Source organism: Tamandua tetradactyla, chromosome 19 (genome assembly GCF_023851605.1).
Source record: "Tamandua tetradactyla isolate mTamTet1 chromosome 19, mTamTet1.pri, whole genome shotgun sequence".
Taxonomy (NCBI): domain Eukaryota; kingdom Metazoa; phylum Chordata; class Mammalia; order Pilosa; family Myrmecophagidae; genus Tamandua; species Tamandua tetradactyla.
In genome coordinates, this window is record NC_135345.1 from 43,019,230 (window position 1) to 43,038,916 (window position 19,687).

General features: G+C 40.4%; 1 protein-coding gene across 18 annotated transcripts in view; it reads right to left on the reverse strand.

Moving 5' to 3' along the window:
- APBB2 (amyloid beta precursor protein binding family B member 2) overlaps positions 1-19,687 on the reverse strand; it is a 452,510-nt gene that overhangs the window by 73,042 nt on the left and 359,781 nt on the right. For 17 of the 18 annotated variants that reach the window (XM_077136712.1, XM_077136716.1, XM_077136715.1 and 14 more), the window contains one exon: positions 18,060-18,187. In XM_077136712.1, coding sequence (XP_076992827.1) covers positions 18,060-18,187 — 128 coding nt within the window. Of the gene's footprint in view, positions 1-917; positions 1,436-18,059; positions 18,188-19,687 lie in introns of those variants that run through there. The other variant, XM_077136717.1, reaches the window with a different exon arrangement.

The following is a 19,687-nucleotide window of genomic DNA, read 5'->3' on the forward strand; positions in this document are numbered from 1 at the left end:
ACATAGACTGGCAGAATGGATTACGACCCAGCAATACCACTGCTAGGTATCTACTCAAAGGACTTAAGGGCAAAAACACAGATGGACATTTGCACACCAGTGTTTATAGCAGCATTATCTACAATTGCAAAGAGATGGAAACAGCCAAAATGTCCATCAACAGACGAGTGGCTAAACAAACTGTGGCGTATATCTACGATGGAATATTATGCAGCTTTAAGACAGACTAAACTTATGAAGCATGTAATAACATGGATGGACCTAGAGAACATTATGCTGAGTGAGTCTAGCCAAAAACTAAAGGACAAATACTGTATGGTCCCACTGATGTGAACCGACATTCGAGAATCAGCTTGGAATATATCATTGGTAACAGAGACCAGCAGGAGTTAGAAACAGGGTAAGATAATGGGTAATGGAGCTGAAGGGATACAGACTGTGCAACAGGACTAGATACAAAAACTCAAAAATGGACAGCACAATAATACCTAAGTGTAATGTAACTATGTTGGAACACTGAATGAAGCTGCACCTGAAATATAGTTTTTTTTTTTTTTTTTAAAGGAAAGACAGAGAGAAGGAAGGAAGGATAGAAGGAAGGAAGGAAGGAAGAAAGGGAAACATCTTTAAACATTTTCTTGTTTTATTGTATTTTGTTTTTTTGTTTTTGTTACATGGGCTGGGGCCGGGAATCGAACCGAGGTCCTCCGGCATAGCAGGCAAGCACTTTGCCCGCTGAGCCACCGCGGCCCGCCCGAAATATAGTTTTTTGTTTGTTTGTTTGTTTGTATCTTTTGTTTTTGTTTTTTTCTTTTTCCTTTTTATATATATATATATTTATTAGTATTATTATTTTAATTCTCTTCTCTATATTAACATTCTATATCTTTTTCTGCTGTTTTGCTAGTTCTTTTCCTAAATCGATGCAAATGTACTAAGAAATGATGATCATACATCTATGTGATGATACTAAGAATTACTGAATGCATGTGTAGAATGGAATGATTTCTAAATGTTGTGTTAATTTCTTTTCTTTTTTTGTTTAATAAAAAAAAATTAAAAAGAAAATCATTCTTAGCAGATCTTGGATGAGAAGGACTTTCAGGGCCTCCTCATGCTGCTACAGAAGCTACCTCTGATACACTGTGGCAATGAAGAGATTGGGCTGCTTCTCACTGAGGCATAGAGAATGCCCATGCCCAAAATCACTACTGCCAATAGGTGCTGTCTCCCCATGGGGACCCAGACTGCCCTATCTCCGAGGGCAATCTTACCACTGTGGCCACTGTGCAAGTCATGGACCCCGGCCAGGAACCATTCCTGAGGTAAAAAGCTCACACCTGCTGCCAAAGCCTCAACTTTCTGGCATGTCTGTTCACCACTCCATGGCTCTGGGTATGTCTGTTGGACCACCATCAGTATTCCATGCCCAACTCTGGAAGAGGTAGAAAAGCAGGTACAGGGTTGTCTGTCCCTTTAAAAGAAACTGGACAGAAGAAGGGGAAGGCTCAGAGTCTCAACTCACATCGCCCCTACTGGACTGGCTGCCTCAACTCCCCACCCAACTGATACTGATGCCCTTCGTGACATAGTTTGATTTGATCACAGGTCAAAATGCCTTATGTTTAAGACTCCTGACCCCTCCCTCTCTCCCATTTCTAACCCTTCTTCTTCTGCTCTAGACCACGCAAGTGAAGAGCAGCTTTTCAAGACCACTGCTCTCAGATGGAGGAGGCACCTCTGGGGAAAAGACCTATATCCAAGGGCTAGGAATTTTAGTTTTCCTTTTCTTACCAGATGTCTGTAGGCAGGTGTGCAAGAGAGTGTGTATAAATACGTGCCCACCAGCATTTAGGTACATGTCTAAATTTCTGTCTCCAAACTGGCCCCACCAAAACCATCCAGAAAGGGATTCAGTGACTAGGTACACAAGAGTTCCTTGAGATGGATCAGGGGAAGGGGAAGAGGATTTTTACCTCTCCGAAACCTTTTTCCATGCTGATGCACTCCAAGACATTATGTGTAAATTGTGTTAGTACATATATGGGTAAGGATGTACAAATATATGTCCTCTTTGTAGCAGATATGATTTTGTATTTATAATGTGCATCACCATGTGAAAGCACTCTAGGTCCCTGACACAGATGAAGTTACCAGGCAAACAGCTTCAGAGATCAAGGTTAGTTTTGGGTGCATTCCTGTGGGGGAAATGAGGATGGTCATCTGCTAGCATGAGTATGGCTGAACAGACAGAACTGCTTTTAAAATCAGTGGCAGCATTCCCCAGCATCAATGTCCCAGAGTTCTTCTCTTCTCCCTTTTCTTCCCAATCCTCTCTGGGCCTTTCTGGGGCATCTTTCCTGCTCCCCACTTTCTTCAGCCTAAAAGAATTTGAAGACAAAGCTCTCTACCCTTCACCCTTAACAGCCTCCCAAAGAGGGAACTGCAGAGACAGAAGGCCTTTCTGCATGATTCAGTCCCTGCCTTTTCCCTGGAATCTGGGGACGACTTTTGCTTTTACATTTTAAAATCAGCATCTTATTCAGGACAGGAGCTGAAACTGACTAGTCAGTGCTAAGGAAAGGAAACAGGTTTCCAGTGTGTCCATAGTATTTTGGGGTCTTCGCAGTGTCCCCACTGTCACCATCATATCCACACAGCTCATGAGACCTGTGACCATGTTTGATTTGTGGTACTTGGTAGTGAGAGATGGGGGAGGTGGTGGCAAACAGCTATTATCTTCCTGGGAAGCCAAGCAGTGTCCCCCGTGGATGGCACTTTGAGCCTCATCGTCAATTAAGTCCTGCCATGCCAATGTATGTTAAGTTTCTCATCTGGAGCTGTTTCTCAGGCATTCTTCCTAATCCCTTTCCTTTATCCCTTTCGGCGTTTCCTCTACAAAGTGAGAGGATTTGTTCAATAGGACAAGCCCTCAATCTTGGGGTCTGTTCATATGAAACTTATCCCTGCAAAGGATAGGTCAAGCCTACTTAAAATTAGGCCTTAGAGTCACCCTCAGAGAACCTCTTTTGTTGCTCAGATGTGGCCTATGCCTCAGCCAACATGGCAAGCAAACTCACTGCCCTCCCCGTCTTACATGGGACATGACTCTCAGGGGTATAAACCTCCTTGACAACGTGGGACAGAAATCCTAGAATGAGCTGGGACTCAGCATCAAGGGATTGAGAAAACCTTCTTGACTGAAAGGGGGAAGAGAGAAATGAAACAAAATAAAGTGTCAGTGGCTGAGAGATTTCAAACAGTCGAGAGGTTATCATTAAGGTTATTCTTACATATTATATAGATACCCCCTTTTTAGTTTAAGGTGTATTAAAGAGGCTAGAGAGAAGTGCCTAAAACTGTAAACTGTTCCAGTAGCCATGTGTCTTCAAGATGATTGTATAATGATACAGCTTTGGAAAAGTGACTGTGTGATTGTGAAAACCTTGTTCTGATGCTCCTTTTATCTACAGTATAGACAGATGAGTAAAAAAATATGGATTTAAAAAAAAAGAGAGGATTTGTGCCTCCCTCAACTGGACTAATTAAAGAAAGACATTTGTATTTCCACCTCACCCCAACAACAGCAAAAAAGACATTCTTAGTTCATGGACCATAGGAAAGCAGGCCACAGAGCCATTGTTTGCTGACATCTGCTCTCATGTCACAAGTGTGGCCTCATCGCCATGAGGAAGGCCTTAAGGACGGGCCCCTGACACAGATTTCTCCTGCATCCCTGTTGCTGCCTAGCACAGCATTTAGTACACATTAGAGGCACTTCTCCCCACCCCTGCTGGACCAGGTTATTGAGACCACAGTCATCTCTTGTCAGGATTAACAGAGCAGCTTCCTACTTGACTGGTGAAAACACCCGTGTTCTGTTCTTTGTTCTGCCAAAGCTGGCTGGTCATTTGTGGTTAGTCACATGCTTCTGCCCATAGTTTCCTAGTTTCTAAAATAAAGAGGCTGAAAGACACTGATTATTAAACCCCCTTTTAAATGTAAAAGCCTGAATGTAAAAGTTTTGAAATATTCTAACAAGTTATCCCCAATATTATTCAGGCCCCCCCAAAAAAGCAGTATTTTTTTAAAAAAAAAAAACAAACCAGTAACAAAACAAAACAATTCTGGCAGGAAAACAATAGTAAGAACTACACATGGCACTGGTAAAAAGACTGGTATGTCTTTTTAAACAACTTAACCCAGAGCGGTCTTGTTACATTAAATCAGTTAGAACTATTCTAGGAGAAGAGAATATGAAAACCATAATCAGTATAACTGAGAATCACTATATTCTTTAATAAAAGGTCCCTAAGGTCTTAATTAAATAAAAATCACACCAAAGATAAACTTATTCAGAAATTTATGAATAATCTATTATGTAGTAGATTTTATTAAGATTTGTTCGCCAAAAAAAGAGATACACAAAACTTCTTCTAGAAACAGAAGTTTTTAAATACAAACTACAGGCATATACAATATTACAAGGTAAACAATGAACTTGCATAAGAATTTACATTTTATAAAGCATAGGGCACAGTGGCTGTTGATAGTTGCTATCAATTATGAAGGAACTTCATGTTCATTAGAGCAGGCCCAAGTGGGCTCTCCACTCAAAATAGTTTTTTATCAAGATAATTCAAATTTATCTTAAACAAAAAATCCCAAAACACAGCAATCCAGCATTGCCACTAATTTAAATGACCAAATTTACTGAACAGAACAGTAATCTCATAAAATGTGTTTTTTTTATTTCCACGAAAAAAAGGATTTCCATAGTCAAGTCTGGGGACTGCTTTCTTGGAGAGTTCACAGTGCATTATTGGTATAGGGGAGACTCTGAGAGGGTCCAGAGTGAAGTAGCCAGTTTTATTTTGTTTAACCTACTATTTCCCAATCAACCCTAGAACCATGTTTCCCTCCTCACAGAGTCTATGAAAATCTCACCAGTGATCCATGATATACTGATATAGGAAGCCGCTTGGGAAAATCTCATGAGATCTGAAACCCTCTGACAACATCTACCCATTTTCCTTTCTGTGGGAAATGTGGCATTAGCAGATTCTATTGCCTGTTGTTCCTAAGTAAGGTGTCCAAGGACCTGTGTGCCGCTTCCCAAAAGAGGGCCCATATCTGCCGTAAGGCAAGAGGAGAGTCTCTGTCAAAAGTTTCCTATGTTCAGAAATCATGTGTGTTTAATTGTGATACTTCTATAAAGAATCCAAGAAAGCTGCTTCCCAGGAGTAGGAGAGCTGTGGCTGGAAGTTAGCAAGGGCTCTGAAACAGGATTGTGGCATCTCTCCCACCCCATCCTTGGAATGGTAGTCCGTCAGGGCCACAGAGACAAGATGAGAGGGGCACCACAGGACATCTGTCCCAGTTGTAAGAGCAAGAGGCCAGCTCTAAGGCCTGGAGCACTGGCACATGGGAAGTTGTCCACTTTACACAGAGGAAGGGAGCAGTGCAGGCCAAGTATGAGTGTGCCCTGGTGCTGCATTTGAGTGGAAATACAAGATTTACGAACCCACTTTCATCACTCTCTGTCTCTTGGAGCCCTGAGCTCTCTCACTATGATCAAAAGTAGAACAAAGTATGGTGGGCCAAAAGAGAGAAGGCAGCTCCTACTTCAGATAAAGCAAATGAGCTCTAAGAAATGCCATAATAAAGATCAGAATGACCACAAGGAAGAACATAAAAGCGTCAGTCCAGTTGTGCAACAACCAAAACACCATGGAAAACCAAAATTTGAAAATGTGATGTGACTGCAACTCCTTATATTGTTCTTAATAAGAGGTTTCTCCAAATCAGCCCTGGATGCTAAATTCAAAATACTTTTATACATTTTAAAAGGAGACGACTCAGTGAAGCACTCTGAATTTCAAGAAAGATTTTGGGCTTTTCAAACTACTGGGTGTACATACTTTTCTTATTCATTTTAACCACATCAAGAAATCCCCTAAGAGATTCCATTTTCTCAGCAAGTAAAGTCACAACAGAGATGGTGAAATGGGCTTGTTTCCACAAGCAAAATGAAATGCTTTTATGTTTTATTCATGCAAAGTTAAAACCCCTTTCCTTTCCAGCATTACAAATTGAATTTGCTCTTATAAATTACTGTTTAAAAAAAAAAAGAATAAAAACTAAAGGAATTTTAAAAAGTGGAGACACAAAGGCCCCTTCTTCTGGGGAATGAGAACTTAGGAAACCAGTGGGGAGAAATATAACCTTTTACTGGCAAACATACTTTTTAATTTACTTTCAAAGCAATCCAGTCCAAGTTCTCCCAACCACCATGTACTCTTGCTGAGATCCTGATGGATGTAGGAATCTGAGTGTATTTCTGAATCACATGTATCTGTGAATATTGAGTAAGAATAAAACGTGGCTTAAAAAACATGAGTAAATCTGGCCTATATTTCAAAAATATAACCAAGGCAATATAACCTAATTTATAGATGTTTATCATTGGGGTGAGGGGCGGGATTTTTCCTGCTTTGTTGGACAACTGAATGTGTTAGCGTATAGAACAGCTTCTCATACCCTGTATCAAATAATTTATCCTTGAAGTTTCTTTGAGGTCTGATCCTCCTATATCCCTACTTTCTTTGAAAAGAAGCCATGTAATTAGCTGCATCTGCTAGTGTATGCTGCTTTAAAAAACTGAGAGCTCGGGCGGGCCGCGGTGGCTCAGCGGGCAAGAGTGCTTGCCTGCCGTGCCGGAGGACCTCGGTTCGATTCCCGGCCCCAGCCCATGTAAAAAACAAACAAACAAACAAAATATAATAAAAACAAGAAAATGTTTAAAAATGTTTCCCTTTCTTCCTCCCTTCCTTCCTTCCATCCTTCCTTCCTTCTCTGTCTTTCCTTCCCTTCCTCCCTCTCTTTAAAAAAAAAAAAAAAAACTGAGAGCTAATATTCATTCAGCATTTGCCATATTTCCATCTCTGTGCAAATTACTGCTATTGATACTGCTACTATTACAACTACTAAAATGATCCCCATTTTACAGATGAGAGAAACTGAGGGTCAGGGAGCTTGAATAATTTTCCAACTGATGTGTAATTTGCTTGGAAAAATCTCATGAAGTCTGAGTTTGAATCATTTTTCCCCCAGACATGTAGCATTTGGTCTCAGTTTAAAGGGTTTGGGTGGGCTGATAACCCAATCAAACAAATTCACTCACAACCTAATCTTAACAAAACACAATCTCTATCTTGGCTCCTGCCTTACAAATAAAGTTGGAGGCAGGAATGAGGAGAGGATCAATCAGCTTTATACCTAGGACCTTCCATTAGTGCTAAATGTTTCTAATGATGCGCAAACATTATCAGATATTTCCTTGTAAAATTAATCAATTCATGTCAAGGCATAACTCTGATGTTGCAGCTCTGCCAAGTAAGTGACAGGTGTATAAACATAATCTACTCTTCATTCCCCCCAAAAACCCCTAGCCCAGCCATCACCACTCATTACTTCATTACAAAGGTTTATCCAATCAGCAGCCAGAGAACCATTTACTATTTCCCATGTCTGGATCCCAGCATAAATGCTTCCACTTTGACTAATGAATACTAACCATGATCTTTACTTTTTGGTTCAGGACTTGGAAGAGAGTCAAAAGTCAGCCATATTGAAGTAGCAGGCTACAGTGCAGGGCTGTGAGTTAAGAAGCTGAGCTAGACTGCCAGCCTCTGTCAACACACTGCTTCCCTTCTGGAAAAAGGAATCACAGGTGGCCCTGGCACCCTTCCCCAGCCCCTCCCTTGTCAGGGCAGTGAGAGTGAATGGCAGGGAGCGCAAGCTCCAAGAGGTGACGGCTGGATTGAGTGGGCACCAGCTAGTGCATATGGCTGGAGAGAAAGCCGCCTGCCAGCCTCTTTCACCTTTTCATCTCTCCCTCTCCTGACCTTGGGGCAGCATCATGTTGGCACTGGCAACCAAGGTCAGTAAAAAGGACCTCAGTTCCAACCATGATGGGGTAGGGGAGATAATTGAAAAACTGAACATACTGATGAAGCACAAATTTAAATAGATAGACCTAATGAACAAGCTATTGAGAAGGTTTTGAAAGTAGAACAGAAATATAAAATGAACTCCACCAACCATTCTTTCAGAATAGATCAGAATTAATCACCCAAATTCCACATTTGTAGGTAACAACATTTGTTAACCATCCAAAGTGCTTACACTGCTTGGGGAGGAGGAAGAAGAGGTGCCGCATTATTTGACCAGAGTTGAAGTGACAGAGTTTAAGTATATTAAATCAGGTTACAGAACATATTTTTATTTTGGTGAAAATCTTTTCTTTGAAAGTAAAGTCTTCTCCAAAGAATTTCACCTGAATGAGAGTGGTGATCCATCACAAAGTTGACAGAAATCAAATGGAAATCTGGAGACGACTTGATGAAATGTCTGAGCCAAACAGAATAAAGGAAGAAGCAACACAACGAACCTGATAGTGTCTTCACCTGGCTTACTGACCATTCTGATACAGGTGCAGAACTGGTTAGGTGTGGCCATCAGAGATGATGTTTGGCCATATCCATTATGGTACTATTTGGTTCCTGATATGGATGATGATGAAGTGGGAGGAGGAGGAGAAGATGATGATGGCGATGAAGAAATAGGACTGGAAGATACTGATGAAGAAGGGGATGAGGGTGAAAGGCAAGAAGATGCAGATAATGCTGAGGGAGAGGAAGGAGAGGAAGATGAAGGAGACAATGTCTAACAGAACACTGGTGGATTCCAACTTTCCTTTTTTAATTTTCTCCAGTTCCTGGGAACAAGTTTTAGTCTTTTATTTCATTCCTTCTCTTCTGTTCAGTCACCCTGTTTTTGAGGTCTCTTTTCTCTCCTTTACACCATGGTGCTCAACGCATTTTGGAGGCAATACCTTGAGCAGAATAGAATGAGAAAAGAATCTCTATCCCTTTCTGTTTCAAATTCATTTTTATTCCTTCCTGTCTCAACAAAAATGTTGTGGAATCAACACACCGCCATGCTCCATGGGAAAAAGAAAAACCTTCTGCTCCCTTTGTTCTGCTGGAAGCTGGAAGTTCTAGCCCTGTGTCATAGGTGCATAGAATTCTAGCTTTTTCCCTCCTTTCTCTGGATATTGGGCTCAGAGATTATACTATGCTTCTATGTGAATACAGACAGCTAGCATTTACAAACATTTATCTGTCCACTTTCTCTTATTTAAAAAAAGAGAAAAATTGGGGTTATAGAAGGTCAGCAAAAGATGGGTTTGAGATATTTGGCAAGGTTAAGTAGGTATTTTGACAACATGGCTTCTCCTTGGCATGTTTAATTGTGATGTTAAACGGACATCCTTGCAGTGTAAATGATACTTTCAAAATAAAATTCTCTCCTAATGATGACTTGAGCCCTGGCACTCAACAGGAAAATCAGCAGAACCTGTAGGATCTTATTTGGAATTGACATTCTCTACTGTCAGTAGACATTCTCTATTGCCAATTTTGTTCCTGTTTATTTTTAAATTTTCTCTTCGTTTCACTGGAAAGGAAAGATGATGCTCAGTTTTAAATGTTAACAGTCTATAAGTTGCTTTGTTACAATAAAACTAAATGTGTACACAAAGAATTTGATGTTTTTCTCTCAGAACAGATATATTTAAGACATTTTAAGTGTGATTTAACACATCATCATCAAATTTTGTCACTCTACCTCCAAATTTTTTTTTTTTTTTTAGCATTTTATGCATTCTTTATTTTCACATTGTATGTTTTGAGATTCTTGGTCTTTAATTGTTTTTTTTTTTTTATTTTTTATTTTTTTATTAACGGAAAGAAAAAAAAAGAAATTAACACAACATTTAGAAATCATACCATTCTACATATGCACTCAGTAATTCTTAACATCATCACATAGATGCATGATCATTGTTTCTTAGTACATTTGCATCAGTTTAGAGGAACTAGCAACACAACAGAAAAAGATATAAAATGTTAATATAAAGAAAAGAAATAAAAGTAGTAGTAATAGTAAAAAACAACAACATCAAACAAACCAACAAGCAAACAAAAACAAAAAAAACCCTATAGCTCAGATGCAGCTTCATTCAGTATTTTAACATGATTACTTTACAATTAGGTATTATTGTGCTGTCCATTTTTGAGTTTTTGTATCTAGTCCTGTTGCACAGTCTGTATCCCTTCAGCTTCAATTACCCATTGTCTTACCCTGTTTCTAACTCCTGCTGAACTCTGTTACCAATGACATATTTCAAGTTTATTCTCGTATGTCCGTTCACATCAGTGGGACCATACAGTGTTTGTCCTTTAGTTTTTGGCTGGATTCACTCAGCATAATATTCTCTAGGTCCATCCATGTTATTACATGGTTCATAAGTTTATCTTGTCTTAAAGCTGCATAATATTCCATCGTATGTATATACCACAGTTTGTTTAGCCACTCTTCTGTTGATGGAGATTTTGGCTGTTTCCATCTCTTTGCAATTGTAAATAACGCTGCTATAAACATTGGTGTGCAAATGTCCGTTTGTGTCTTTGCCCTTAAGTCCTTTGAGTAGATACCTAGCAATGGTATTGCTGGGTCGTATGGCAATTCTATATTCAGCTTTTTGAGGAACCGCCAAACTGCCTTCCACAGTGGTTGCACCCTTTGACATTCCCACCAACAGTGAATAAGTGTGCCTCTTTCTCCGCATCCTCTCCAGCACTTGTCATTTTCTGTTTTGTTGATAATGGCCATTCTGGTGGGTGTGAGATGATATCTCATTGTGGTTTTGATTTGCATTTCTCTAATGGCCAGGGACATTGAGCATCTCTTCATGTGCCTCTTGGCCATCCGTATTTCTTCTTCTGGTAGGTGTCTGTTTAAGTCTTTTTCCCATTTTGTAATTGGGTTGGCTGTCTTTTTGTTGTTGAGTTGAATAATCTCTTTATAAATTCTGGATACTAGACCTTTATCTGATATGTCGTTTCCAAATATTGTCTCCCATTGTGTAGGCTGTCTTTCTACTTTCTTGATGAAGTTCTCTGATGCACAAAAGTGTTTAATTTTGAGGAGCTCCCATTTATTTATTTCTTTCTTCAGTGTTCTTGCTTTAGGTTTAAGGTCCATAAAATCACCTCCAGTTGTAAGATCCATAAGATATCTCCCAACATTTTCCTCTAACTGTTTTATGGTCTTAGACCTAATGTTTAGATCTTTGATCCATTTTGAGTTAACTTTTGTATAGGGTGTGAGAGATGGGTCTTCTTTCATTCTTTTGCATATGGATATCCAGTTCTCTAGGCACCATTTATTGAAGAGACTGTTCTGTCCCAGGTGAGTTGGCTTGACTGCCTTATCAAAGATCAAATGTCCATAGATGAGAGGGTCTATATCTGAGCACTCTATTCGATTCCATTGGTCGATATATCTATCTTTATGCCAATACCATGCTGTTTTGACCACTGTGGCTTCATAATATGCCTTAAAGTCAGGCAGCGCGAGACCTCCAGCTTCGTTTTTTTTCCTCAAGATGTTTTTAGCAATTCGGGGCACCCTGCCCTTCCAGATAAATTTGCTTATTGGTTTTTCTATTTCTGAAAAATAAGTTGTTGGGATTTTGATTGGTATTGCATTGAATCTGTAAATCAATTTAGGTAGGATTGACATCTTAACTATATTTAGTCTTCCAATCCATGAACACGGTATGCCCTTCCATCTATTTAGGTCTTCTGTGATTTCTTTTAACAGTTTTTTGTAGTTTTCTTTATATAGGTTTTTTGTCTCTTTGGTTAAATTTATTCCTAGGTATTTTATTCTTTTAGTTGCGATTGTAAATGGGATTCGTTTCTTGATTTCCGCCTCAGCTTGTTCATTACTAGTGTATAGAAAAGCTACAGATTTTTGAATGTTGATCTTGTAGCCTGCTACTGTGCTGTACTCATTTATTAGCTCTAGTAATTTTGTTGTGGATTTTTCTGGGTTTTCTACGTATAGTATCATATCGTCTGCAAACAGTGATAGTTTTACTTCTTCCTTTCCAATTTTGATGCCTTGTATTTCTTTTTCTTGCCTAATTGCTCTGGCTAGAACTTCCAACACAATGTTGAATAATAGTGGTGATAGTGGACATCCTTGTCTTGTTCCTGATCTTAGGGGGAAAGTTTTCAATTTTTCCCCATTGAGGATGATATTAGCTGTGGGTTTTTCATATATTCCCTCTATCATTTTAAGGAAGTTCCCTTGTATTCCTATCTTTTGAAGTGTTTTCAGCAGGAAAGGATGTTGAATCTTGTCAAATGCCTTCTCTGCATCATGTGATTTTTCTGCTTTGATTTGTTGATATGGTGTATTACATTAATTGATTTTCTTATGTTGAACCATCCTTGCATACCTGGGATGAATCCTACTTGGTCATGATGTATAATTCTTTTAATGTGTTGTTGGATACGATTTGCTAGAATTTTATTGAGGATTTTTGCATCTATATTCATTAGAGAGATTGGCCTGTAGTTTTCTTTTTTTGTAATATCTTTGCCTGGTTTTGGTATGAGGGTGATGTTGGCTTCATAGAATGAATTAGGTAGTTTTCCCTCCACTTCGATTATGTTGAAGAGTTTGAGGAGAGTAGGTACTAATTCTTTCTGGAATGTTTGATAGAATTCACATGTGAAGCCGTCTGGTCCTGGACTTTTCTTTTTAGGGAGCTTTTGAATAACTAATTCAATCTCTTTACTTGTGATTGGTTTGTTGAGGTCGTCTGTTTCTTCTTGAGTCAAAGTTGGTTGTTCATGTCTTTCCAGGAACCTGTCCATTTCTTCTAAATTGTTGTATTTATTAGCGTAAAGTTGTTCATAGTATCCTGTTATTACCTCCTTTATTTCTGTGAGGTCAGTAGTTATGTCTCCTCTTTCATTTCTAATCTTATTTATTTGCATCCTCTCTCTTCTTCTTTTTGTCAATCTTGCTAAGGGCCCATCAATCTTGTTGATTTTCTCATAGAACCAACTTCTGGTCTTATTGATTTTCTCTATTGTTTTCATGTTTTCAATTTCATTTATTTCTGCTCTAATCTTTGTTATTTCTTTCCTTTTGCTTGCTTTGGGATTAGTTTGCTGTTCTTTCTCCAGTTCTTCCAAGTGGACAGTTAATTCCTGCATTTTTGCCTTTTCTTCTTTTCTGATAAAGGCATTTAGGGCAATAAATTTCCCTCTTAGCACTGCCTTTGCTGCGTCCCATAGGTTTTGATATGTTGTGTCTTCATTTTCATTTGCCTCTAGGTATTTACTAATTTCTCTTGCAATTTCTTCTTTGACCCACTTGTTGCTTAAGAGTGTGTTGTTGAGCCTCCATGTATTTATGAATTTTCTGGCACTCCGCCTATTATTGATTTCCAACTTCATTCCTTTATGATCCGAGAAAGTGTTGTGTATGATTTCAATATTTTTAAATTTGCTAAGACTTGCTTTGTGACCCAGCATATGGTCTATCTTTGAGAATGATCCATGAGCACTTGAAAAAAAGGTGTATCCTGCTGTTGTGGGATGTAATGTCCTATAAATGTCTGTTAAGTCAAGTTCATTTATAGTAATATTCTCTATTACTATATTGATTCTCTATTTCTTTATTGATCCTCTGTGTAGATGTTCTGCCCATTGATGAGAGTGGTGAATTGAAGTCTCCAACTATTATGGTATATGTGTCTATTTCCCTTTTCAGTGTTTGCAGTGTATTCCTCACGTATTTTGGGGCATTCTGGTTCGGTGCGTAAATATTTATGATTGTTATGTCTTCTTGTTTAATTGTTCCTTTTATTAGTATATAGTGTCCTTCTTTGTCTCTTTTAACTGTTTTACATTTGAAGTCTAATTTGTTGGATATTAGTATAGCCACTCCTGCTCTTTTCTGGTTGTTGTTTGCATGAAATATCTTTTCCCAACCTTTCACTTTCAACCTATATTTATCTTTGGGTCTAAGATGTGTTTCCTGTAGACAGCATATAGAAGGATCCTGTTTTTTAATCCATTCTGCCAGTCTATGTCTTTTAATTGGGGAATTCAGTCCATTGACATTTAGAGTTATTACTGTTTGGATAATATTTTCCTCTACCATTTTGCCTTTTGTATTATATATATCATATCTGACTTTCCTTCTTTCTACACTTTTCTCCATGTCTCTCTCTTCTGTCTTTTTGTATCTGACTCTAGTGCTTCCTTTAGTATTTCTTGCAGAGCTGGTCTCTTGGTCACAAATTCTCTTAGTGACTTTTTGTCTGAGAATGTTTTAATTTCTCCCTCATTTTTGAAGGACAATTTTGCTGGATATAGGAGTCTTGGCTGGCAGTTTTTCTCTTTTAGTAACTTAAATATATCATCCCACTGTCTTCTAGCTTCCATGGTTTCTGCCTGAAATCTACACATAGTCTTATTGGGTTTCCCTTGTATGTGACGGATTGTTTTTCTCTCGCTGCCTTCAAGATCCTCTCTTTCTCTTTGACCTCTGACATTCTGACTAGTAGGTGTCTTGGGGAACGCCTATTTGTGTCTAATCTCTTTGGGGTGCGCTGCACTTCTTGGATCTGTAATTTTAGGTCTTTCATAAGAGTTGGGAAATTTTCAGTGATAATTTCTTCCATTAGTTTTTCTCCTCCTTTTCCCTTCTCTTCTCCTTCTGGGATACCCACTACACGTATATTTGTACAGTTCACATTGTCCTTGAGTTCCCTGATACCTTGTTCAAATTTTTCCATTCTTTTCCGGATAGTTTCTGTTTCTTTTTGGAATTCAGATGTTTCATCCTCCAAATCACTAATTCTATCTTCTGTTTCTTTAAATCTGTCATTGTAGGTATCCATTGTTTTTTCCATCTTTTCTACTTTATCTTTCACTTCCATAAGTTCTGTGATTTGTTTTTTCAGTTTTTCTATTTCTTCTTTATGTTCAGCCCATGTCTTCTTCATGTCCTCCCTCAATTTATCGATTTCGTTTTTGAAGAGGTTTTCCATTTCTGTTCGTATATTCACCATTAGTTGTTTCAGCTCCTGTATCTCATTTGAACTATTGGTTTCTTCGTTTGACTGGGCCATATGTTCAATTTTCTGAGCGTGATCCGTTATCTTCTGCTGGCGTCTGGGCATTTAGTCAGATTTCCCCGGGTGTTCGACCCCACAGGTTGAAAGATTTTTCTGTGCAATCTCTTGGTTCTGTTTTTCTTATCCTGCCCAGTAGGTGGCGCTCATGGCACACGTTTGTCTGTGGGTTCCACCAGTGAAAGTTGCTGTAGGTCCTTTAACTCTGGAAAATTCTCGCCGTAGGGGAGGTTCGGCAGCCGAAGCGTCTTGGAAGAATGCCAGCCGGCCTGGGGTTCCGAATGCGGGGAGGGTCGCCGGTCGTCGCAGCACAGGAGAGCGTCCGGCCAAATTAGCTAGTCGGCCCGGGGCACCAAGCGTGGCGGGAGGGCGCCAGCTGTCGCAGCCCGGGAGAGTGCACTGTTCCCAGCCGACAGGGGAGTCACGTGTTTGGAAGGGATCCCCCGGTCACTGTTCTCCGCAGTCTGGGGATTTCCGACCCAACTATCTCAGTTGTTCCGGGGGGCCTCGTGTGGTGGGGGCACCAGCCGCCGCGGCCTAAGGGGACCGCCTGTCCAATTCTACCAGCTGGCCTGGGAAGGTGGAAGGGAGGGACTCCGGTCGCTTGCCGTCCCACCCAGGAAAGCCCGTGCCCCTTGGTGATCTCACCGGAGCTGGTTCTCCCAGATAGTCAGCCGTTCCAGGATGGGGTACGCTGTCCCTTTGATCTCCCTCGTGGCTCCGGGAGCTGCTCTGTATTATCTCCACTCCCCCAGTAGCTGTTCTGGAGGAGGAAAGGTGAGGGCGGCAAGGCTGTCGAGGCTGGTGGCGGAGGAGCACAGTGAAGGCGGGGGAAGAGGGCACCGTGGTGGTTGGAGAGCAGCTGGAGCAGGAGGGGGAGGAGGGGGGAGAAGGAGGTCGGGCGGCTCGGCTGCTGCGGGGCGTGGGCGCCGCGCGGCGGGCCGGCGGAGAAAGAGAGGGGGGAAGGAGGTCGGGCGGCTCGGCTGCTGCGGGGCGTGGGCGCCGCGCAGCGGGCCGGCGGAGAAAGAGAGGGGGGAAGGAGGTCGGGCGGCTCGGCTACCTCCAAATTTTTTGATATACACTTTATAGTATGACCTTAGAGCTATGTGGATTAGGTAAAGGCATCTGAGTCAATGTACTAATGTCCCCACAGCTGGGAAACATTTTGGGTACAATTTGCCATCAGTTTCTGAAAATATTCACATCATTGGGGATATTGGATCGCTCAAAACTCAGTTATTTGAGGACTGTACCCTTATTTTTTCAATCTTTAATTGGCATCTGTTTTAAAAATGGGCCCTTATTTATCTGGCTATAATAATCAAAACAGTGCCTGCCATCACCATAAGCCAGACCTGGTGCTCTAATGACAAGTTACACATAGGGCAATTGCTGGGATGTCTTCACTGACACTAAAATGTGGTAAAAAAGACAGGCTCTCACAGAGTCCATGTTGGTCAGAAACAGGTCAGGATTACTTTTTTGCCTCAAGTACCAGCTATCTACAAAACCATCTCCAATGAGACTTATCTGGGTGAGATGATAGACTGCCTGGCCTCCTAAATGCCACTACACATGTAACATTTTGAGAAGCTACCTAATACATAAGCTTTTAATGCTATAAGATATAGTAGCTAACAATCAATGACACTTAAGATTTTCAGAGATGAATTAATGGACAGCCTGGTCAAATTCAAACCTTTTGACATATAAAACTTTATAAATGGAACTAACCTATCAAGGGGCAAAGTACAACAAAACCTGTTTAGATTGATAGTAGGTAATTTTTCAGCACATGTCTCTATATTTAGTAAGCATATCACTGTAGTATCAGTCAGGAACCTCGCTCTAATAAAGAAACATAAAGATTGGGGGAGAGAGGGCAGGAAAGGACAATCAAATCTGCTAATATCCATCCAACACTGGTAGATAAAGGCTGTGATACACCAAGGCAGAAGCCCCAGGGAAGGACTGCACAGTCCAGCACACCAGAAAGGCCTAGCCTGGAACCACAAGCCCAGGAAGACTGTCTCTCAGTCATCTGGGAATTCTGCCTACTGCTGCGATGCTCTTGTTTATTTTTAGCTAAGCAATAAGTACTATCACCTATAGCTCATTCCATAAATGCTAGGAGATCTCCAGGTACCCTGAGAATTGCCAAAGATCAATTATAAATTCAGATTTAATACATTCAACTGTAGTCCAATTATTTAACCATGGTCCAAGTGTGATATTTATGATCATTGTCACATTATTTGCTAGAAAATGTACTTGAAAATCAAGCATTCTTATTCCCATTCATGCTTGAGGAAAAAAGTTCACAACACATCTAAGTAAATATCATTTGATGCAAATAACAAAGTTTCAATGGAATTTCAGAAAAATACATATTGAATGGAATGTCTAAACAATATTGATGCTTTAAGTATTAAAAATATTATTAAATCATAAACAAATCTCATCCATTTGAATCCTTAAACTTAGATAGCCCCAAACCCCCAAATGTCTTGATAATCATGATTTAATTATTTATGGCTTGTGATTAAAGACTGTACAACTTCATCCTTTAAGCAAGTCCTCTGTGAAGAAAATACAAATTGGGGGCACCTGAAATAGCTGAGACCCCACTGAATGAAATGGAGGATTAAAATAAACTGCAGAGAAGAGGGAAAAAGGAGTTCAGAGAGTCTGGTTAATTGGGAACAGAGATGAATGATGAAGATGGTCAGGAGGAGAAATAGTCAGTACTTGAAGTCAGGATGCAGAGGTGCCAAAAGGTTTTCAGCACAGAAACCAAAAGGGAAGAAACTTGGAGGGAGTATGAGGCAGGGAAAATATAAACGCATTTTTACTTTTCATATTTCTAAACAGAGTCTACTGTCAAGCTTCATATTCAACGAGTGTAATAATGACTAAAGACCACACTTCTGGGTTAAGACAAAACTGGAGCATTTGAGAAGGAGCCTAAAGCTTCCCACCGCGGGGCACTCACCGGCCGTTGTCGCGGCCCACGCCCCACACGCGAATGCTCACAATGGGCTGGGAGTGGAGCACCGTGCGGTCCATCGGGTCCACCAAGCTGAGCAGGTCGTTCTCCAGGACCAGGTACATGTCTTTCCCCTGGGGTTCAACGAGAAAACATGCTGTCTCAGCAGGCTAGAGGTCCTTACGGTACTCATGGTTATCAAGAGATGTCATTTCAATGATCAAAAGAAGCAACCCCTTGGGTCTGTAATGTGTTTTCCCAAGCAAGAAATACTTTCTCCTGACTCAAACAGTCATAAATCTTTCACATACCCAATTTCCCTCTCCCAGCCCACAGAAATGTGTCCCCACCCTGCTTTCTAGTCAGCTCTTTTTAATTATTTACATTTTTGAAATTTTACTTTAAGTTAAAAGCAAAATCTAATGGTGGGTTCCATGGAGACATCTGGGATTTTACTATCTCCATGGCCATCATACTTCCATCAACCTTCTTTCTCTGTTCCTTCCTCTCTGGCCAGACCCTATCCACCATTCCCACAATGGCCTTTATAGATCCACAATGTCTGCCTCTTCTCAGCTTTCACAGCACTTCATATTTAGCTGGCAAATAGCAGGCACGGCATCATGACATTTCTTGATACTAACAACAGCTAATATTTAAATGACTGTTACATCTCAGAGATTATGTGCAATTCTCAATGCTTAAGGTGCCTTGGATTCTAAAATCACTACACTTCCCCATGACAGCTTGGTTTGTCATTACCTCTGATTGGCAGAGGGAGAAACTGAGGCTAGAAGGTTAAGTAACTTACTCAGGATCTGACACAGAACTCTTTTGCCACATGGGAGATGTGGTAATAAATACCAATACAGGGGAGCTGGGTATCTCAGCTCTTGCACTGCTATTCAGGTTCTCAACTTTGGTGCCCTTCTCCCTACATATGTTGACTCATTGAGAGCAGGAACACTAGACTATTCAACTTTATTCCCCTTGCAATTCCTTAGGCATAATTTTATGAAATTATTAGTATTTGTCATATGGCTGAAAGATTGACTCTCATGAAGATCACTGTCAGTCCAGATGTTCTGGAATTGAAGCTTAGGAGGTCTTGCTGGCAGGAATAGTACAGCTTCTTAGCAGGTCTTGTGAGTTGAACTGTGTCCCCCCAAGTATATGTTCAACTCCTAACCCCTGTAAATGTGGCCGTATTTAGAAATAGGGTCTCCTGCAGGTATAATGAGGTCACTGTGGATTAGGGTAGGCCCTAATCCAATTATGACTGGTATTCTTATAAGAGTTAGAGTGAAAACTGGACACAGGCACACAGAGGAGAAGGCCATGTGAAGATTGAGGCAGAAACTGGAGTTCTGTTGCCACAAGTCAAGGAACCTCAAGGAGTGTTGGAAACCAACAGAAGACAGGAACAGATTATCCCACTGAGGTCCCAAGAAAGAATCAACAACCCTGTCGACACATTGATTTTGGACTTTGAGACAGCAGAACTCTGAGAGAATGAATTTCTGTTATTTTAAGCCATTCAGCTTGAGATACTTTGTTATGCCAGCCCTAGGAAATTAAGACAGTAGGAGGTCTTCAAATGACAAAGTAGGACACATAAACTGCTCTTTGATATA